Below are 24,011 nucleotides of genomic sequence, written 5' to 3'. Positions count from 1 at the left end.
CCAAAATCAATGTTTTTAATTTAAAATAAAAAAATATTGCTCTGGGTATCACCACCAGACAACCAGTAACAATTAGCTACTGCCGGTCGGATTGGCCGAGCTGTTCTAGGCGCTCCAGTCTGGAACTGCGTGACCGGTACGGTCGCAGGTTCGAACCCTGCCTCGGGCATGGATGTGTGTGATGTCCTCAGGTTAGTTAGGTTTAAGTAGTTCTAAGTTCTAGGGGACTGATGACCTCAGAAGTTAAGTCCCATGGTCTTCAGAGCCATTTGAACCAATTAACTACTAGTTTTACCGGTAATTCCCGGCAGTGACGTGATTTGTCCAAAGCTGACGGGTGGTATCCTGATCTGCAGTTGACCCGTTTGATGTGCCCACTTTTTTCTTCCTTTGTCCTCCTTTTTGAAGCTGTTTGTCCTCCTTTTGAAACAATTGCGTCTGGTCACCCTAGTTTTATGGAGCAAACGAACGAGCGACGCGCGTGTTCGGCTGCGGCCGGTTCCTGGGCCTGTTGCGGCTATAGTAGATGCCCAGCGGGTAGCGCTGGCGGTGAGTTTGCGGCCGGCGCCGCCAGAGCACACTCTCGGCGGCGAGCGCGAGCGCCGCGACGGCGAAGCCCGCTGCCAGCGCGACGCCGGCGCCCAGCAGCTTGCGCAGCCCCACCAGCGCGCGCGTGCTCGCCGGCCGCGACGTCCGGCTCTCGGCGGCGCGAGTCGCCTGCATCGTGTCGGCCAGCCACTTCTCCACCAGCCCCGCCTCCACGCACCGTCGCACCTACACACACAAACATACTAAAGTTTTGCCTATAATAATGATTGTTTAATTTTTTTATCTACATCTACAACTACATCCATACTCCGCAAGCAACCTGACGGTGTGTGGCGGAGAGTACCTTTAGTACCTCTATCAGTTCTCCCTTCTATTCCAGTCTCGTATTGTTCGTGGAAAGAAGGATTGTCGGTATGCCTCTGTGTGGGCTCTAATCTCTCTGACTTTATCCTCATGGTATCTTCGCGAGATATACGTAGGAGAGAGCAATATACTGCTTGACTCTTTGGTGAAGGTATATTCTCGAAACTTCAACAAAAGCCCGTACCGAGCTACTGAGCGTCTCTCCTGCAGAGTCTTCCACTGGAGTTTATCTATCATATCCGTAACGCCTTCGCGATTACTAAATGATCCTGTAACGAAGCACGCTGCTCTCCGTTGGATCTTCTCTATCTCTTCTATCAACCCTATCTGGTACGGATCCCACATCAGTGAGCAGTATTCAAGCAGTGGGCGAACAAGCGTACTGTAACCTACTTTCTTTGTTTTCGGATTGCATTTCCTTAGGATTCTTCCAATGAATCTCAGTCTGCTTTACCGACGATCAACTTTATATGATCATTCCATTTTAAATCACTCCTAATGCCTACTCCCAGATAATTTATGGAATTAACTGCTTCCAGTTGCTGACCTGCTATATTGTAGCTAAATGATATGGGATCTTTCTTTCTATGTATTCGCAGCACATTACACTGGTCTACATTGAGATTCAATTGCCATTCCCTGCACCTTGCGTCAATTCGCTGCAGATCCTCCTGCATTTCAGTACAATTTTCCATTGTTACAACCTCTCTATTTACCACAGCATCATCCGCAAAATGCCTCAGTGAACTTCCGATGTCATCCACACGGTCATTTATGTATATTGTGAATAGCAACGGTCCTACGACACTCCCCTGCGGCACACCTGAAATCACTCTTACTTCGGAATACTTCTCTCCATTGAGAATGACATGCTGCGTTCTGTTATCTAGGAACTCTTCAATCCAATCACACAATTGGTCTGATAGTCCATATGCTCTTACTTTGTTCATTAAACGACTGTGGGGAACTGTATCGAACACCTTGCGTAAGTCAAGAAACACGGCATCTACCTGGGAACCCGTGTCTATGGCCCTCTGAGTCTCGTGGACGAATATCGCGAGCTGGGTTTCACACGATTGTCTTTTTCGAAACCCATGCTGATTCCTTCAGAGTAGATTTCTAGTCTCCAGAAAAGTCATTATACTCGAACATAATACGTGTTCCAAAATTGTACAACTGGTCGACGTTAGAGATATAGGTCTATAGTTCTGCACATCTGTTCGACGTCCTTTCTTGAAAACGGGGATGACCTGTGCTCTTTTCCAAGCTTTTGGAAAGCTACGCTGTTCTAGAGACCTACGGTACTCCGCAGCAAGAAGGGGGCAAGTTCCTTCGCGTACTCTGTGTAAAATCCAACTGGTATCCCACAGGTCCAGCAGCCTTTCCTCTTTTGAGCGATTTTTATTGTTTCTCTATCCCTCTGTCATCGATATCTACCATTTTGTCATCTGTGAGACAATCTAGAGAAGGAACTACAGTGCAGTCATCCTCTGTGAAACAGCTTTGGAAAAAGACGTTTAGTATTTCGGCCTTTACTCTGTCATCCTCTGTTTCAGTAACATTTTGGTCACAGAGTGTCTGGATATTTTATTTTGATCCAATCACCGCTTTGACATAAGACCAAAATTTCTTAGGATTTTCTGCAAAGATCGTTCCTACATCTACATCTACATCTACATCTACTTTTATACTCCGCAAGCTACCCAACGGTGTGTGCCCGAGGGCACTTTACGTCCCACTGTCATTACCTCCCTTTCCTGTTCCAGTCGCGTATGGTTCGCGGGGGAGAACGACTGCCGGAAAAGCCTCCGTGCGCGCTCGAATCACTCAATTTTACATTCGTGATCTCCTCTGGAGGTATAAGCAGGGGGAAGCAATATATTCGATACCTCATGCAGAAACGCACCCTCTCGAAACCTGAACAGCAAGCTATACCGCGATGCAGAGCGCTTCTCTTGCAGAGTCTGCCACTTGAGTTTGCTAAACATCTCCGTAACGCTATCACGCTAACCAAATAACCCTGTGACGAAACGCGCCGCTCTTCTCTGGATCTTCTCTATCTCCTCTGTCAAACTGACCTGGTACGGATCCGGCACTGATGAGCAATACTCAAGTATAGGTCAAACGAGTGTTTTGTAAGCCACCTCCTTTGTTGATGGACTACATTTTCTAACGACTCTCCCAATGAATCTCAACCTGGCACCCGCCTTACCAACAATTAATTTTATATGATCATTTCACTTCAAATCGTTCCGTACGCATACTCCCAGATATTTGACAGAAGTAACTGCTACCAGTGTTTGTTTCGTTATCATATAATGATACCATAAAGGATCCTTCTTTCTATGTATTCGGAATACATTACATTTGTCTATGTTAAGGGTCAGTTGACACTCCCTGCACCAAGTGCCTATCCGCTGCAGATCTTCCCGCACTTCGCTGTAATTTTGTAATGCTGCAACTTCTCTGTATACTACAGCATCATCCGCGAAAAGCCGCATGGAACTTCCGGCACTATCTACTAGGTCATTTGTATATATTGCGAAAAGCAATGGTCCCATAACACTCCCCTGTGGCACGCCAGAGGTTACTTTAACGTCTGTAGACGTCTCTCCATTGATAACAACATGCTGTGTTCTGTTTGCTAAAAACTCTTCAATTCAGCCACACAGCTGGTCTGATATTCCGTAGGCTCCTACTTTGCTTATAAGGCGACAGTGCGGAACTGTATCTAACGCCTTCCGGAAGTCAAGGAACATGGCATCTACCTGGGAGCCTGTATCTAATATTTTCTGGGTCTCATGAACAAATAAAGCGAGTTGGGTCTCACACGATCGCTGTTTCCGGAATCCATGTTGAATGCTACAGAGTAGTTTCTGGGTTTCCAGAAATGACATGATACGCGCGCAAAACACATGTTCTAAAATTCGACAAGAGATCGATGTCAGAGATATTGGTCTATAGTTTTGTGCATCTGTTTGACAACCCTTCTTGAAAACTGGAACTACCTGTGCTCTTTTCCAATCATTTGGAACCTTCTGTTCCTCTAGAGACTTGCGGTACCCGGCTGTTAGAAGAGGGGCAAGTTCTTTCGCGTACTCTGTGTAGAATCGAATTGGTATCCCGTCAGGTCCAGTGGACTTTCCTCTGTTGACTGATTTCAGTTGCTTTTCTATTCCTTGGACACTTATTTCGATGTCAGTCATTTTTTCGTTCGTGCAAGGATTTAGAGAAGGAACTGCAGTGCGGTCTTCTTCTGTGAAACAGCTTTGGAAAATGGTGTTTAGTATTTCACCTTTACAAGTGTCATCCTCTGTTTTAATGCTAGTATCCTCCGAGAGTGTCTGGATATGCTGTTTCGACCCACTTACTGATTTAAAGTAAGACCAGAACTTCCTAGGATTTTCTGTCAAGTCGGTACATAGAATATTACTTATACTTTTTAAGCCGTTGCAAATGTGAAGTGCTAACCCATGTAACAGCCAGAATGTTGAAATACGCAATAACGTGCATTGTGTTGTACAAGCGCAGCATGTCAGTTTGTGGCATGGAGTTCCAAGCGCGTCGCACTAACTCGGTCAGCTCAGGGAGGGTTTAACGTTTTTTGCGAATGACACTGTAGTTGTGTGACTAAGGCCTCCCGTCGGGTAGACCGTTCGCTGGGTGCAAGTCTTTCGATTTGACGCCACCTCGGCGACTTGCGCGTCGATGGGGATGAAATGATGATGATTAAGACGACACCAAATCCCTGAGCGGAGAAAATCTCCGACCCAGTCGGGAATCGAACCCGGGCTTTTAGGACCGGCATTCTGTTGCGCTGACCACTCAGCTACCGGGACCGGACACACTGTAGTTGTCATCCAGTGATGTCCCACATGTGCTCTACTGGAGACAGCCAACATGTTGGGTTACAACAGCAGTATGTGGTCGAGTGTTATCCTGTGAGAAAGACCCCTGGAATACTGGTCATGAATGGCGGCACAACAGGTCGAATCACCAGACTGACGACCAAATTTGAAGTCACGTGGGATAACCACTAGAGAGCTACTGCTGTCATACGAAATCGCATTCAGAACAAAACTCCAGTTATAGACACTATAGGGCGGTTGTCCTTGGAGTAACCGATTTGCCATAGTTCATTGCAGTGCTGTTTTTCTGGGGGAACGCTGGGGGACGCGTACCCCTACACTTTTTCGTCGACAAAGTAATTTTTTTACGATGTTGTGAACTTGGAAGAGTGCCGAAGATTATTTCACGGACGTACATTTTTTATTTCATTTTTTCGCGCTTCATTTTATCTTTCCACAGTCAGCAATCTGATGTTCGTAAAGTTTGTTGGCCCTCCACTGGTGTTGTTCGAGCCCATCGACTATGTACGCTCTTGGTTCATGAAAGGCAGACATTTTGCTACTGATAGCAAGAGTAAAGTAAGAATCCGTGAAGACTACAGCATCCATGACCTAAAGTCAGTTTGGAAACTGTTGTAATGTTATTAATATAAGTTACACTGTAGTTTTATAGTTAAATAAATTTTCAGCTGTATTAAAATTTGGGTCAGTTGAAGCACAGGTTACTGGCCATCATCTATGCAATTTCGGGAGCCGAACAAGATTACAAAAGATTTTTGTAGTGTAGTTTCTATTGCTGTTGATGATAGGTGTGGATGGCTTTTGTTGTATTGTGTCTTTTAGTGGCGTTTTATAGGTTAAAATATGTGTTCGGTAATATTTCCTTGTATCGTTTTGTATGTCGGAGGGTTGATTGGACTCACCTGTTTCATTTGAGGTGTATTATAGGTCAATTGAAGTGTACGATACCATTTTCTTTTATTGTTTAGGAGTTGGTGGGAAACGCATGCTTCAATTGAGGTGATGCAAACAGAAGTGTTCGATACCACATTCTCTTGTATGTTTGGGTGTTTCTCGGTATCGCCTGCTTCATTTGATGAGTCCGATACCGTTTTTTTATGACGTCATGGCTAAAAGCAGACGGGTGGTATCCCATGCTTCAGTTATAAGTAATTTTCCCTGCATTATATCCAATGTCGAAGTAGCCTCAAACTTTTTAAAGAAAAAAAGCATTGGTTCATTTTGTCGCTGTGGTGCCAACTGCTGCTCAGATTGCTACTGCAGTTACAGTACGATGGCTAGAGCCCTACGCCGAACACGATGGTCTTCTCTCTCGGTTGTGACACGTGGCCGTCTGGAGGCCGGTCTTCTTGTGACCGTACATTCTCATGACCACCGTTGTCAGCACTCATGTACAATGGCTACATTCCTGCCAAGCCTTTCCGCAGTATCGCAGAAGGAACATCCAGATTCTTGCAGCCCTATTACAAAATCTCGTTTAAAGTCAGCGATGTGTTGATAATAACGTCTTTGTCGTCTTACAGGCATTCTTGACTAACATCAACTCACCACGTTCAGAAGACCGTTACAGCGCGTATTTAATTCAAACTTGACTGGCATCCTCATAGTAACGCGACTAGCGCGAGACTTTAATAGAGATCATGTTTCAGATGTAGAGACACACCTGCCAACTTCCATTTATGTCACACAACTCCATCGTGGTACTGCGATTTTTTTTTCCGTCAGTGTATATACAAATGTAATGTAACATACAAGGCGATCAGAAACAGGCGTGAAAGCTTGTAAGAAATTTGAAGGGTAGGTTCTACTGAGGAAAAACTGTTAAGTAAAAGATTCGATACGTTGCGCCGTTTGCAAGTTAATTACACTACTGGCCATTAAAAGTGCTACACCAAGAAGAAATGCAGATGATAAACGGGTATTCATTGGACAAATATATTATACTAGAACTGACATGTGATTACATTTTCACGCACTTTGGGTGCATAGATCCTGAGAAATCATTACCCAGAACAACCACCTCTGGCCATAATAATGGCATTGATACGCCTGGGCATTGAGTCAAACAGTGCTTGGATAGCATGTACAGGTACAGCTGCCCATGCAGCTTCAACACGATACCACAGTTCATCACGAGTAATGACTGACGTATTGTGACGAGCCAGTGGTTCGGCCACCATTGACCAGACGTTTTCAATTGCTGAGAGATCTGGAGAATGTGCTTTCCAGGGCAGTAGTCGAACATTTTCTGTATCCAGAAAGGCCCGTACAGGACCTGCAAAATGCGGTCAGGCATTCACCTGCTGAAATGTAGGGTTTCGCAGAGCCACGGCGCGTAACACATCTGAAACGTTACGTCCACTGTTCAAAGTGCCGTCAATGCGAACAAGAGGTGACTGAGACGTGTAACCAATGGCACCCCATACTATCACGCCGAGTGATACGCCAGTATGGCGATGACGAATACACGCTTCCAATGTGCGTTCACCGCGATGTCGCCAAACAAGGATGCGACCATCATGATGCTGTAAACAGAACCTGGATTCATCCGAAAAAATGACGTTTGGCCATTCGTGCACCCAGGTTCGTCGTTGTGTATACCATCGCAGGCGCTCCTGTCTGTTCAATGGCTCTGAGCACTATGGGACTTAACTACTGAGGTCATCAGTCCCCTAGAACTTAGAACTAGTTAAAGCTAACTAACCTAAGGACATCACACACATCCATGCCCGAGGCAGGATTCGAACCTGCGACCGTAGCGGTCACGCGGTTCCAAAATGACGCACTTAAAACCGCACGGCCACACCGGCCGGCCGCTCCTGTCTGTGATGCAGCGTCAAGGGTAACCGCAACCACGGTCTCCGGGCTGATAGTCCATGCTGCTGCAAACGTCGTCGAACTGTTCGTGCAGATCGTTGTTGTCTTGCAAACGTCCCCATCAGTTGACTCTGGGATCGAGACGTGGCTGCACGATCCGTTACAGCCATGCGGTTAAGATGCCTGTCATCTCGACTGCTAGTGATACGAGGCCGTTGGGATCCAGCACGGTGTTCCGTATTACCCTCCTAAGCCCACCGATTCCATATTCTGCTAACAGTCATTGTATCTCGACCAACGCGAGCAGCAGTGTCGCGATACGATAAACCGCAATCGCGATAGGCTACAATCCGATCTTTATCAAAGTCGAAACGTGATGGTACGCATTTCTCCTCCTTACATGAGGCATCACAACAACGTTTCACCAGGCAACGCCAGTCAACTGCTGTTTGTATACGAGAAATCGGTTGGAAGGTTTCCTCATGTCAGCACGCTGTAGGTGTCGCCACCGGCTCCAACCTTGTGTGAATGCTCTGAAAAGCTTATTATTTGCATATCACAGCATCTTCTTCCTGTCGGTTAAATTTCGCGTCTGTAGCACGTCATCTTCGTGGTGTAGCAATTTTAATGGCCAGTAGTGTAGCATTGAAGTTAGCCAATCTGGCCGTTGCACCCTCAAATTCAAGCGGGCCGCCAGATTTTATTAGCGTCAATTTTTCTGATAGTGTAGATGATAGCGCATGAAACTGCCCAGTCTTTGGTTCGGGTTCGGTCCTTACTACCCTCACATGTCCAATGTTTGTATTGTTCTCTTGTTCGGTTTTAGGAACCAAACGTTTGGCGACACCTTATCTGCTGGACCGCTTGAATTCGTGCACGCTATGGTCTGACTGGATAACTACGTACAATGCTAATTAACTGGGAAACGACGCAACGTATCGAATTATTTTTTTAAAAATTACTTCTCAGCACAACCTGCCCTACAGCACTCTTACAACCTTTTCACGCTGCTCTGACCACGCTGTATATACCTAAGAGTCGTCAGACGCATTTTCTCTGGTATTTCGGCAGATATTTGTAATTTATTTTTTGCAATGTGTAGCTGGAGTCAGCCCAAACAAATACTGCTCATCAAATCTTTTTTTGTAACGCCCACTGTCGACAGAAAGCATCATTTCCTTTCCCGTTACAAATAAATGCGGAATTTTACGTGCCCATTCGATAGAGTGGTCCAAATTTCGACCCGTTCGATATTTACTTTATCGATATGTATCAAGGGGGACATAAACACGAAGATCAGCAGTAATCCAGCGCTGACTGGGCAGCATTGCTGCTTGGCAATAGTAGCCAGTGGGCGCCCAGGGCGCTCCTATCGTTGTTATACTGTGCCTGTTAATACGTATCGATAAAACAAATATGGCGCTTGACTGCTTTGGGTCCACTCAGCCGAATCGGCGCATAAAATTCCGCTTTAAAGAACATTTTATTTTTAACGGAAAACAAACCGACACTTCCCATCAACAATGGATGTGGCATGAAAGACATGATGAGTGGTATTTGTTTGGGCTGCCTCCAGCTACACATTGCAAAAAAGAAATTACAAATATCTGTCGAAACACCATAGATAAATGATGGCATTCTGTATGCATACAATAAAATACAAATATATGTTTAGCCTTCATGGAATTTGTTTCTTGCGTTGCATATGTTGTCCTAATTACTTTCGTTTACTCTACAGCACTCTTTTATATTTACTTAGTAACAATGAAATTATTTAAACATACAAAACACTACGCACGGAAATATAGAAGGTAACTGCAAAAAATGACAAGTTACAACACAGTACAGAATACACATTAAACTGAAAGTCCCTATATAACTGCCCAGGTAAATTATTTAGAATGTAGGAAGGTGAGGGCTTTTCACGACTAATAGGACACTGTCAGTGAAATAGTGTGCTATCAGCTACATACGGGGTCTTCGCTCTCTCACATAGCAACCAGTCATACACTGGCAGCCATTGGGTGGGCTACATGGCTAGCGACAGGGGCTGCCTCAGCAGACGACAGCCAGAAAGCTTCAAATGGCCAACAGGCGGCAGAAAGATCACAATGAGTGGCCGCTGGCCTCGATGACATACTTGCCCCCATGGGGTCATGTGGGTGAAAATAGGTCTGGCAGTATCCTTGTGACTCGATAGTATTTAGGGAGGCCCCCAGACAGTGCCAGGCGAGTTCATTGCTATTCATCTCTCTGGCCAGGCATCAACTGCAAAAGGGCTTCATCAGTCAGTGTCTCTCTTAGCAACCATCGAGCCTTCATTTCTTTGACACCTTTGATCCTACAAGAAGCTGCTACTTCCTGGAACAACCAGTGCCGTCATCGGACCTCGCTGAGACATGGCTTTTTCTGCACGGACTTGTTTGAGCATTGGTATTGGGTCGTTACAGTATTGTCTTGATGAGCTTTCTATTTATTTGTGAATCCAGAGCTTGACGTACTACTCAATTTGGCGTTCAGTTCCCCAAGACCGTACTGTGACGTGTGGAGACAAGTATACTCAATCAAGCGCTGTCATTTTCTTTTCGATGTAACTCTAACTCCAAGAAGGAGAATTAAGTCCATGTGTTAAATAATAAACTTGATATTCATTGTTTGCCTAGGCCTTACTTCTTGGGAACTTCCATCGGTGCAGTGTATATAAATTTGAGAAGGCGTTTTTTTTTTGTTTTTTTTTCGTGAAATCAGTTCTCAGGCATGTGCTACTTCCTTGGTAGACAGTGTTTATTTGTGTGATTTCCAGGTTTCGAGTAACTGATATTTTACCAAATGAATTCGCAATTGGAAATAAAGACTATCATCATCTGTAGAACAGAATGGCGACAGCCAAAATTTGTGCCAGACCGGGACTCGAACGCGGATTTCCCGCTTTTCGGGAGCGTTCGCCTTACCATTTGCCTATGCGTGCAGAACCCACGGCCACACCCAAACTTTCATATATCGTCAACCATGCGTCTACGACCTGTGTTCGCACATCCATTATGTAGCTATACTCCCGTACATGTCAGACCTTGTTCTTGAAAGTCAGTTGCCCGGAATCGGCAGATAAATATTATACTGCACTGTCTGTGTTATTCTGTTTGTGATGGAAAATTCCTTTTGGACATGCATGCATGTCTAAAGAACTTTGCATCGTAATCAGAATAACACAGGCACTGCAATATCGTAACTGATATTTTTTGTTTATTCCAGCATCACTATTCAATGGATGTGACTGCACAAATGTTACTGCTTCTCCAGTATACGCGGCAGACTCATGACTTGATTCTAGAGAATATGTCTGCCATCACCATGGTGCCACCAGAAATCTATAACCGCCTGTCATATAGAGACTCTCTGCTGAAAGTATTCCAGACTGTGCCACATATGTTCCAGCCGTTTAACTAGAAGGTCGAACCATGGGCCAACTACACGGCTCGCCTTGAACAACATTTTCTGACACATGTTGCTACGGGTGACTGTGCACACTTTTTGATCTATGCCAACCCTGAGATGTAACAATTACCACAGCAGCTCAACCCAGAAGTCAAACTGTACATCCGCCCCCTCCCCATATTAACATTTCAAGTCATGGTTATTGGAATACTTTGAATCTCAGGTGCGTATCTCGACGACCTCCCACCAATTTTCCAGTTGTCATAAATAAAATGGGCAGTCACTAGGAGAGTGGGTAGGAAGGTTATAGGGTCTTTTCAGAGACCGCCGTTTTCACTGTGCAAATTCTCATAGCAAACGGTCATATGCAGCTTCACTAGTTAGGGGCATGATCCTCGTGCAACGCTCCAGATGAAGGACTCAGAAATGACACCCTTAAGCTTAATGATCTATTCCATAATTAGGGCCGATGAAGAGTCTACTAGATCGTCGGCGGTGTTGCAGGACCTCTCACAGGTTTTTGCCACCAGCCTGCCTCTCCAGATCTAGCTCTAATCACGGCCTTCTGAGACATTAACCAGTGACAAAGACTCCATCAGCCAGCGACGCCCTCACCAGTCGCCGTCCTGTAGTAATTATTTTGTGACCCGTCAGCATTAACAGTACTACTATCGTCGAGACAAGTGCGCTAACTGTAGACAAATGGACATAGAGTTGAAGTCTGCAAGTCATCAATATAAATGATCAATGATTGCACTTATTTGGACACCCAGATCTCGGGACAGATGACGTTTATGGTGTTGTTGATATTTACAGTCCCGACATTTTCCAGGTACAGGCAGTTCCCGATATTCTTCAGGTGCAAGCTGTCCTTCCCGTCTCCAATAGGTTATTAACTTTGATAGTGGCTAGCAACGCAGTCCCAGTGGTATTCCCAATCGATACCGGAACCTCAACAACCGTCATCGACTGGGAAATATAATACTGACGAGGTTTCCCACCCGCCCCCACCCCACCCCCAAACACTTTTCAAACAATTACAAAGCTACAGTTATGGTATCATCAAGGCTAAGGGCCGGTTCAGCGCCCAGATACAGTACCATACAGCTTCCTTAACAGCTTATATCCTCATGGTTGATTTTGATATGTGTCACTCATATTCTAGGGCTTTGTTCAACGCAAGTCCATGATCCTGCTAACAATGTCCAATAATTTGTGGCCAACTCATACCTGCAAGACCATTTCTCCAAATACGCTTTATTGTTTTCACACCCCTGAACTGGAGTCCCCAGCTTTGAGGTGCAAGTCGCGCTACTTCGCTTGACAATGCCTAGATTTTTTAAAGTGAGGAACGTTCCTTTTGCGCTACGAGATAAGCTTCATATAGAGTTTCAACGCCTCCAGGATGAAGATATTCTGACCTCAGTCCCCAACGGTGAGTGAGCCACGGCCATTATCACGATGGAGAAGCAAAATGGTTCGTTGCGAATTTGTGGAGACTTGAAGACCACCAGGAATGCTCAGTCCGTCATAGATGCGGACCCTGTACCTGGGGTAGAAGATATCACTATGCACCTTGACGGCGGGGAAGTGTTTGCCAATCGATTTGTGACACATCTCCAAATTCCACTTGATGAAACCTCAAGAAACAACTTGGTCATCAGCACACAATTTTGTCTTTTTCGACATAGTCAGCTACCCTTTGGCATTGCCAAGGCACCGACCATCTTTCAACATTACTTAGAGCATCTCACTAGAGACGTGCTCAGGATGGTCAATTACTTGGACGATATTATTGTTACGGGGGAAAAAAAAAGCGCGCAGTACCTGGCCATCAACTTAGACTTCTTATTCAGCATGCTCCAGCAGGTAATAGTAATGGGTAATAAGGACAAATGCTGTTTCTTTGTGCTGCAAGCAGAATATCTGGCCGTACGTTCAGTGCATCAGAGATGTGGCCGACCATGCTGCACTATGTCGAGGCCATTCAGAAACTCAGTTCCCAAAGGCACTAAATAACAACGAGAATCCGTGCTTGGTCACCTCAACTACTATAGAAAATTCATTCCTTATGTAGCAAACATCATGGAGCCACTCCAGTAGCTTCTATGCAAAAATGTCACGTTGAACTGGACTAACGCAATGATCTTAAACGAACTCACCTCTGCCTGATATGTCTCATGGCCTACTATCCTTTCATACTCTTAATAGTAGCAGCAGATGCCTTAAACTAAGGACTGGGAGCAGTCCTTTCTCATGTGGTTGATGGTATGGAATGCCCTGTAACATTTGTTGCAAGGTGCCAACGTAGACACAGTGAAACTACAGCCAAGTCGATAAGAAAGCTCTAGTCATCATTTTTGCATTGAAGAAGTTCCACGAGTACGTCTGTGATAGACATTTCACATTGTTAACAGATAATAACCTCTTTTGCCTCTGTTCTAGGCCAGTTTCAATACGCCACCCAGGATTACATGCTACCTTCAGCGATGAGCCCTGTTCCCTTAAGGGTGCCACTGTGACATCCATTACCAATCCATGGCACTACGTTCCAACGCCGATATCCTATCAAGGCTGCGTCTGGGGCAAGTCCTAGAGTTCGCCTCACTGCCAGAAGTCTGTTTTAACACTGACACCAAAGCTACAGAGTTGATGACCAGCTTCCCATTGGCTTTGGCAGTCTTCAGACAAACCAGCCATCTGGGAAATAATTAAATTAGTGGATCAGGATCGGCCAGCAGACTCCAAAGCTCTATCCAGATGGATGCGCAGGCATTCTGGTATTGTCAGAATGATCTATTCATCCTCGATGGTGTCCTGTTGCTTCAAGGAGTCAGTGGTGATACTCAAGTGGTCATTTCACGAGTTCTTAGACAGCACGTCCTGAAGCTCCTCCACGAGGGTCATTGGGAATAGTCCTCACGAAATGCCTGGTTCATCAACATGCTTACTGAAGAGGTATTGACAATGGTGTTGCCCAGATAGTAGCAGCCTGTGCATCTTTTCAAAGCAAATGTAGCTCCAGCTAATTGATATTTTCTCTGCCAGACACATCATCACTGTGGCCTGCTGGGCTTAGTGGGCCCCATGTTGGAATACTCTTCACTAATCGTCAATGATGAAGGCAGTGGTTTTACATACGTATCGCAAATGACTTCAGTGTCATTGCAAAAATAACTCAAGCAATTTCTCACATTTTTTTCAATTGAAGGGAATGTGCAAACCATCTTCACAGATAAAAGCCCACAGTTCATGTCAGCAGAATTTGGCACCTTCTGTGCAGATAACAGCAGCGCTCAAGTTCACATAACAACATTTTATTCTAATTCTAATGCTCTCGTGGAGACGTTTGTCCACATATTCAAAATGCAATTGGCAAAGTGGCAACAAAACTACGCACTTTACAACATGCTCATATTATTCGTCGCCTCTTACTGCTGTTCCGCACTAGACGGCTCTAATCTGGTCGAACAATTGCATGGCAGGCCATATCGTACACATCTTTCTTTATTAGTCCTACCGCCAGCCCCTGTTCCCCTTCTTGACGTCCAAGCCGAAAGCCAACACCGATACTCCGTCCACAACGTGGTCTGGGTTCTCATCTTCTCCAAGGGTCACTACCACTGAGTGGCAGTTTGTGTTATGCACCTGTTGGTTAGGATTATGATCGAACTCCAGGATTGCTCCGGATGATGAAAACACACAGACCAGGTGCCCGCTTGCAGCGCACCAACCTCCTACACTGGAAATCTCTCACAGCTTTTTGCTACAGAGTCAGACACTTCCACACCCAGGACGGTCGATAGCAAACGCCTGGCATTACATCAGTGGTCTTGGGAAGGCACAGACGCCAGTCCTTCCAAGTTGCTAGTACTCACATTAATGGACGTCGACAGTAGCCCTCCGGGTTTGTTGATTCGACAGGCCTCTGTGAGGCCATGCGGCCAAAAATACGTCCAGCAGTATCCTGGCTCCTCCACGGTATTTAGGACGGTGGCTGGGCAGTGCCAGGTGAGTTCAGTCCCAGCGAACTCTCTATGCCAGGCACGACCGCGGCGACGGTTCATAAATCTGAGTATCATCTAAGAGCCATCAAGCCTTCAAATTCTTCGAGACCTGTCATGCTACCAGAAGCTGCCGCTATGTGGTGCAGCCAATGCAGTCGTCAGACCTTGCCAAGAAGAGGCCTCTTTCGTAGGTACTTGTGTGGATATTGGTATTAGGCTGTCACTGTGGTGTGTTAATGAACTCAAACCTTAACTTACTATTCAATTTGGCCATCAGTCCTTCAATCCGATATTGTGACTTTTGGTGATAAGCAGATTATCATTATCTTTTGGATGTAACTCTGACACAAAGAAGGAGACTTTAATTCATGCACTAATTAACAAACATGATATTCATTATTTACCTGGGCTTAACTTCTTGGGTGCTTGTATTGGTACAGTACATGTCAGAGTTCATAGCAGTTTGTGGACGAGAGCTGCTTTACCTTTAAGGCGCACTCTCTAGCTTTCCGATACACTAATTTTAGTTTCTATGTAGTTCTCAACCATTGATTGCAGTTGTTCATCCTAATGTTACTATCTGTGGATGTGTTGTGGTTATGATCACTCAGCCCACTTTAAGCATCAAAGAAAATTGTACTTTTGTAGGATATAGCACTTTTTAGTACACTACTGGCCATTAAAATTGCTACATCAAGAAGAAATGTAGATGATAAACGGGTATTCATTAGACAAATGTATTATACTAGAACTGACATGTGATTACATTTTCACGCAATTTGGATGCATAGATCCTGAGAAATTAGTACCCAGAACAACCACCTCTGGCCGTAATAACGGCCTTGATACACCTGGGCATTGAGTCAAACAGAGCTTGGATGGAGTGTACAAGTACAGCTGCTCATGCAGCTTCAACACGATAACACAGTTCATCAAGAGTCGTGACTGGAGAATTGTGACGAACCAGTTGCTCGGCCACCATTGGCCAGACATTTTCAAATTGTGAGAGATCTGGAGAATGTGCTGGCCAGGGCAGAAGTCGAACATTTTCCGTATCCAGAAAAGCCCGTACAGGACCTGCAACATGTGGTCGTGCATTATCCTGCTGAAATGTAGGGTTTCGCAGGGATCGAATGAAGGGTAGAGCGACGGGTCGTAACACATCTGAAATGTAACGTCCACTGTTCAAAGTGCCGTCAATGCGAACAAGAGGTGACCGAGACGTTTAACCAATGGCACCCCATACCATCACGCCGGGTGATACGCCAGTAGGGCGATGACGAATATACGCTTCCAATGTGCGTTCACCGCGGTGTCGCCAAACACTGATGCGACCATCATGATGCTGTAAACAGAACCTGGATTCATCCGAAAAAATGACTTTTTGCCATTCGCGCATCCAGGTTCGTCGTTGAGTACACCATCGCAGGCGCTCCTGTCTGTGATGCAGCGTCAAGGGTAACCGCAGCCACGGTCTCCGGGCTGATAGTCCATGCTGCTGCAAACGTCGTCGAACTGTTCGTGCAGATGGTTGTTGCCTTGCAAACGTCCCCATCAGTTGACTCAGGGATCGAGACGTGGCTACACGATCCGTTACAGTCACGCGGAGAAGATGCCTGTCATCTCGACTGCTAGTGATACGTGGCCGTTGGGATCCAGCACGGCGTTTCGTATTACCCTCCTAAGCCCACCGATTCCATATTCTGCTAACAGTCATTGGATCTCGACCAACGCGAGCAGCAATGTCGCGATACGATAAACCGCAATCGCGATAGGTTACAATCCGACCTTTATCAAAGTCGGAAATGTGATGGTACGCATTTCTCCTCCTTACACGAGGCATCACAACAACGTTTCACCGGACAACACCGGTCAACTGCTGTTTGTGTATCAGAAATCGGTTGGAAGCTTTCCTCATGTCAGCACGTTGTAGGTGTCGCCACCGGCGCTAACCTTGTGTGCATTCTCTGAAAAGCTAATCATTTGCATATCACAGAATCTTCTTCCTGTCGGTTAAAAAAATGGTTCAAATGGCTCTGAGCACTATGGGACTCAACTGCTGAGGTCATTAGTCCCCTAGAACTTAGAACTAGTTAAACCTAACTAACCTAAGGACATCACAAACATCCATGCCCGAGGCAGGATTCGAACCTGCGACCGTAGCGGTCTAGCGGTTCCAGACTGTAGCGCCTAGAACCGCACGGCCACTCCGGCCGGCTGAGTTTTTGTGGTTAGTTGGTGATTGCCTTCACCTTTACAGTTCAGAAATTTGCGGAATTATTTGGAAAAAATCTGCAGCTGAAATCTGAAGAGCAGTCAAATATGAAAAGCCTACGGGAAAAACAGGCTAAGTCCATTTAACGAGGAAATGAGTTTATGGCTTATTCTGATGGGCGGCCATTGGTGTTGCAAGGCAATTGAAATTACTTTCAAATTAACATGGCGAGTCACTGATGTACAAAGGTTCAAAAAATGGCTCTGAGCACTATGGGACTCAACTGCTGAGGTCATTAGTCCCCTAGAACTTAGAACTAGTTAAACCCAACTAACCTAAGGACATCACAAACATCCATGCCCGAGGCAGGATTCGAACCTGCGACCGTAGCGACCTTGCGGTTCCAGACGGCAGCGCCTTTAACCGCACGGCCACTTCGGCCGGCGATGTACGAAGGGTTCTACTGTTAATGGAAAGAACGTTCTGTTAGTCTTCTCACGGAAAGAGTGAGGCAAGTCGAAGTTTTGCTTCCACTGTTTGCATTACACCTGTTAGGCCGGTTGGGTTGCGACTGTAAACGTGGTCGGTTGAGTTTCTTACTCTGTGTTGTTTCTTTTTGGTAATAGCGTTTATTTTGAAGTTTGATAATAGTGTGATTCTCTTCGGATCTTTAAAATATGTGGATCATCTCAAGATGAAGTTATAAGCCATTTGTTAATCAATCTTCGTAGGGACCTTCGGGTAATGTTTCATGAGTTAGGCAGTGACTGCAAATGCTCACTGTTTGATTATTTCCAACAAATTACACTCCACAAAAGAGAAAAGATTATTAAGAATTTTAATTTGTTAGGTAACTGGATCTTATTTAACCAGCTTAATTTCTGTGAAGTTCATTACTCGTAGAACGCGTTGGCATGACGATTGCAATGCCAGAGATTGACCTTCCCGATTCACTGTAAGAATCAAACGAAATGATGCCATGAGTGAAAATTCCTGTTTGCCAAACGGTCTTTATTGCTTTGCATGGATTTATCGTTTTGCAGTTTCAACACTCATCAAAGGTCCAACAGTGAGGAAATATTTTATACTTACATTGAAGGTGTAGGGAATCAAGGAGAAAATGAAATTATTCATATTTGCACAATTATATGAGCGAAATCCTTGATCCAAAAGTAACGGTTCTTGTAATATTCTGTGACTCCAGCTCACGATGGAATAAGAACTATACAGAAACTTCCTGGCAGATTAAAACTGTGTGCCGGACCGAGACTCCAACTCGCGACCTTTGCCTTTCACGGGCAAGTGCTCTACCAACTAAGTTACCCAAGCACGACTCACGCCCCGTCCTCACAGCTTTAATTCGGCCAGTACCTCGTCTCCTACCTTCCAAACATCACAGAAGCTGTGAACTATACAGTCTTTACATCTTTAGTATCCCGTTAAATACCATTAAGAGATTACATGGTGTCAAAATAGTATTTCCAATAACAGGACACTTTAACATGGAATGTGATTATTTGATCCGGTAAAAAAGAATGTTACTGCAGAGTTACCAAAAGACTGGTCTAATACGTTTCAAACCGCGAGGGTGAATCCGAGACCTTAAAAAGTCGTTGCAGCTCAACAAGAAATTGTATGAGATTGGACGACCTTCTTAAAAGCATATTACAAACCGAAGCGTTATTTCGAGACAAGACGGATCGCAGCAGCTCTTGTTGTGAAGCTGTTCAAATATATGATTACTTATGACACTGGACACCAGTAGATTTGGAGCATTCTGATGGTCTACAAGCAGACGTCGAGCACATCAATCGCAGGCATCTGACAAATTCTTATGGCTTAATCGAGCATGTAATGGTAACTGTTTTGTAATATCGAAACGTCTGGTGCTTTGATTACAACTAATCCTAGGGGTATATTTTCACAGCTCGTGCCAATACCTTATGTAAAACATGAGGACATTCAGGAACTTAAATGGTTGTGTGGTAAAGACACCCGAAGTTTCTGTTCCTGCCTTCTATATGACGAACCAAAATCCAAGACCAACAAAAAGAAAATTCAGTTATAAACAACACGAAGAAGGGACGAAAGCCTACCAAAAAGTGATACACTGATCAAGTTATTTTCGTGACAAAGATGTATTGCTTTGCATGTATTGTCTCTTTTATCATATAATTTCAGTTGTTATTTCTTCTAATGTACATCCTACACAGTCACTAAATTCGGTCTAACAATTATATCAGTGACACTCCATTGGAGTGTTTCATGTATTTTTTTTTGTAAACTTGAGAGATTAAATTGACTACACTGAGAAGTGTGCAAAATGTGTATTATCCCGTTTTTTCCTTGGGATATTCATGTGCGGCCACATAAGTAGTGGGGCAAGGAGAGCATCACCCAAGGGAGGACATCATCCCAGGGAGGGCGTCACCTCAGGGGGGGGGGGGGGGAGGGGGCGTCACACCGAAGTACCATTATCCAAGATGGCGGCCGTGACGTCAGCTGATGACGCAGTTGACGTCACTCAAGATGGGTTTGGCGGTGTACAAATCGTATTAGAGTAGGACAAAAAACAATATTTCAAACAACGAGACAGGGTCACAGGGTATATCTCTTGCGACTTACAGTATAGTCCTCGGGAAACGATCATCCTCCTACAGAACAGGTGATGAACCTTTAAACTGGTCTGTGCACTTGATCAAAACCCGTAATTTCATAAGATCGTCACATGTGCTCGATGCCTACATGCATGCGGTATTTCTTTTCGATCTGTGAGAGGAGAGAGATGCAGTAAAAATCTTATCGTGTTCTCTATCGGATGAAGTTAGCCGAGCTTTTATAGTTTGTAATTTTTCTCTGTTGGATGATACAGAATAACGAAGATAGCATGTTGGGAAGATAGATGTGAATGGACGCGGATCTGTAGTACTTGTATGTAGTTTGGAAATGCACCACAGTGCAGTAGCAAAAAATACTTATCCTTCTCGCAGTTCCCGTTTCCATCGAATGGTCAAAACACTGTCCTTTCACAGTAACGCAGCTTAGCCTGTTTCTACATGGGTTGCAGAAGGTGGTAGACATATTTTCCCCCACGACTCCTACTCATTTCGGACTTAAATTGGAACGATCACATGCGTAAAGCTGGAGAAATGGCAGCAGTTGCAAGATGCGTGGGGGCTACCTAAAACGAGGTTCGAATTCTACTGTAGCAGATACGTTCGAGAAAGGTGACTCGTTTCGAGAAATGAGACTGCTAGAAATATGATTCACTAGTGGCTGTAATCAATAAAGGACTTCTCCATAGGATCCCACGCAGGTATGTGCTTTAATGGAGGGGGGTGGGGGCACTTGATTCCAAATGCTAGTATACTCCAGCGATCACCGTCTATAGTCATTGTTACGGTATTTGTCTGAGCAAACACCACCTCATTCAGAGATAATGTCGTACCTCGATTTATAAAGCGAGTATAGCTTTTAACATAGGCACTTGTATGCACCTGTAGAACCAAGATTACTTGTGATGGTAATATGGTTGTGTTTTTTAACATATGACGGTTTGAGGGACGATTTAGGCCTCTCTTTCTAAAACATAGTGGTATCACTCTCAAGAAAAAATTATGAGACATGACCACCAATCGTTGATTTTTGGTCAGTATTACTTCGTATCGTCGGCAATCAGTTAATGTCGACGTATTATACTCGTACTTAGTGGTAGGGGTTGTATGATAGGTTCACCATGAGCATCAGGTTTATAAAGTATGTGTTTGTGTTCCAGCATGTGTAAAGGAGATGATTATGTCTAGTCGTAAGGAAAGTGTGGATTTGACGTGGAATACTGTGATAGCAAAGGGGAGGGTATGTCAAGCCATAAGAATGGTACAGGTATTACTATTTCCAGAGCCACAGCCGTCAACAGGGTGTATTTCCGATACTTCGCTCATTGTCGAATGTCATTCAACTGAAACCACAATCGTAATATTTTAATTGTAAGCATAGCGATCAAATATATATGTGGTCGATTTCATAGGATGATTCTGTCTGTGCGGGCCTGTGGTTGGAATGATTCACGTTTCCCACTAACGGCGGGGACCGTCCAAACGGAGAGGGCTGTTGCAATGTGGGAATGTAGTTGACATAACCGTGTAGTCCTCTAGACGACCGAATAGCAAACTAATACGTAGTATGTGTTGGACAGCTTCCGTGATCAAGTGGAAATTTGACAAGAGTCAATATGGACGTGTGTTTGCACTGGGCCATTATTTCCGTATCATGTAAATTGTTCGGTCGACTTCTTCTTCGCATTTGACTTCTTTATTTAGTTGAGAGGAGATCGACTGTGATGTGTGCATCTATCAGGTGGAAGACAAGTTTGCCGGTTTTCAAAATATGAGGGAGACCTTATTTGACTTTGTAAATTATAGGGGGTTATTTGGAATCTGCTAAATCACCGACATCTGTATTTGCGTGTGGAAATATCTATCGGTTTCCACGTAAATGTCTTCGCAGACATGACAAGTTTCTCAGTCTAAAGCGAAAAAACTATCCTGGTTTTGGTCATAAAACTAAATCAAACTGGACCTTGTCAATTTTCATGGAAGGAGGACATTTATTATGGTCGGAAATATTTTTTTAATAGTTGTTTTCTTATAGGAGTCACGTTGATGTTAAATAAATAATCGAGCGCAGAACGGTTGCTCTCGTCCAGTCTCTGCTCAAGCGTACTACGTGACATCAAAGACTCAGAATGAGAGGCATTGGGGACCTGTGACATCGACGCTTCATAGCCGTTAGGGGCGGTTGCATCAGTATACTTTTAGACGAACAGGATGCTCTTTTTTTTTTTTTTTAGGCGTGTGTAGTCAATTCTGATGTCAAACAGGGATAGATGCTATATGCTTGCAGGTAATACACCTTTTTTTAAATTCATCTCTGCCCAGCACAAGGATCTAGTGAGTTGAACGTTTTTCCCCTTTGCTTGTAGGTTTAGGGTAGAGTTTGAGTGTTTCTGTCGCTGGATTTGCGTGGTATAATTTCTTATTCCCAGCAGGATAACACGAGTTGTATCGTATAATTAGTTTTTGCGATTGTCAGCCGTCCTTGTGCAGTGCTATGCATATAGTTGTGTAATTAGAACCGATCTCTGTGATTGATGAAGTAATTGGGATGGATAATTGAGTCAGTTTCCCAAGTAAAATAAATAAATTACAATATCTTAACCATCCCCTACCGCATGTGGACAGTTTCCATGCGTTAGGGGGTGGACTTAGGTCTTCCATCCAGTAGAATCAGAGTTCGAGTGGTTGATAAGTTGGATTTTTTTACTTGCAGAGAGTGTTTGTGCATTGAATTGTTTGTGGGTGTTTAAGCTTTTTGAGCGTGTTTGAATGCACTATTTCGGTGATCTACGAGTAATCTGCATGGTGTGTACTGGATTTTTTGAGTAATTTTAGAGTTGTTTGCGTCTCTGCACATCAGCGTAATTAGTTTCCAGGTCTGTAAACTGTATATTGTGACTCCAAGCACGAAATGCTGTGTTTTTTGATTCAGCGTAATAAATAAATAAATAAATGAGGTGATATTCGTGGCTAAATAAATTTTTGAAAAAAATAAATAAAGTACACATCTTCCTCTCTCCAGCAGCCCAGAACAGGCTGATTCCTTTTTCACACCAATATTCCTCCTCCGGGCCGCTGGCAGGGTGAGTGTTTTCAATCATCATAACAATAAAACTAGGTGACATCTATCTCTCGATGTATGTAGGAAATGTGGTTGAATGACCTTGAAAAAGTAGTTGAAACTAGGTAGTTAAAAGCGTAGCGAACCCCTGTTCTTACGTATATGAGCGTTCTTAGAGAAAGCGACTGTTTATGTCCGGCAGACTTTAATATCCGGACAGACGGCAGTGCCGCACTTGTTTTCACCGTTGACACTTGGGTAAATACTTCGAGTCAGAAGGAAAGTGTGTGTTTACAAGCACGGTCGACTGTCCCGATGGTATGATGCCACGCAAAACTAATACTAGTTTTGAGATACGACAGCTTGTGATTTTTCACAAGGCAAAATATAAATCGTATAGACAAATTGCTGCCACGCTCAACATAAGTAAGAGTACTGTAGCAGACATCGTCAGACAGTTCAAAAATGAGGACCACAAAAGGGCCAGCCACCGTAGCTGGATGCACGTGACAAGAGGCAACTAATATGGAAAATAAAGAAGGGTCCCACACTCAGTGCACTCAGATTAGCATGTGAGCTGCTAAACGAGCCTGGCAGGAAGGTACATCCTCAAACGATTCACAGAGCATTCAATGAAAGTGGCTACAGTGGAAGAGTGGCCAGGAAGAAACCGTATGTGAATGAACAGAATCGAAAGAAGAGATTGTACTTTGCCAGAGAGTTTATTACTAAGGATAAAATATGGTGGAACGACGTCGTTTTTGGGTCGGATGGATGAAGCATGGCGTGGTGGAAGGAGAACCAAGAATTTACAGTCAGAAATATTAAACCGACTATAAAGAATGAGGCCAACGGCCTTGCCGCAGTGGTAACACCGGTTCCCGTCAGATTACCGAAGCTAAGCGCTGTCGGTCTGGGACAGCACTTAGGTGTCTGTCGAGTGCTGTTGGCAAGGGGGTGCACTCAGCCCTTGTGAGGCAAACTGAGGAGCTACTTGATGGAGAAGCAGCGGCTCCGGTCTCGTAAACGATCATATGGCCGGTAGAGCGGTGTGCTGACCGCCTGCCCCTCCATATCTGC

General features: G+C 44.5%; 1 protein-coding gene across 1 annotated transcript in view; it reads right to left on the bottom strand.

The window, feature by feature from the left end:
• Nucleotides 1–453: 453 nt before the first annotated feature.
• The window catches only part of LOC126463558 (uncharacterized), a 170,966-nt gene continuing 147,408 nt past the window's right edge, over nt 454–24,011 (bottom strand). Inside the window, exon 10 of the mRNA XM_050096171.1 lies at nt 454–774. Within this exon, the coding sequence (XP_049952128.1) occupies nt 454–774 (321 nt within the window). The remainder of the gene's footprint in view (nt 775–24,011) is intronic.

This window comes from Schistocerca serialis, chromosome 1 (assembly GCF_023864345.2).
Source record: "Schistocerca serialis cubense isolate TAMUIC-IGC-003099 chromosome 1, iqSchSeri2.2, whole genome shotgun sequence".
Lineage (NCBI taxonomy): Eukaryota > Metazoa > Arthropoda > Insecta > Orthoptera > Acrididae > Schistocerca > Schistocerca serialis.
This window is presented reverse-complemented; position numbering and strand designations above follow the sequence as displayed.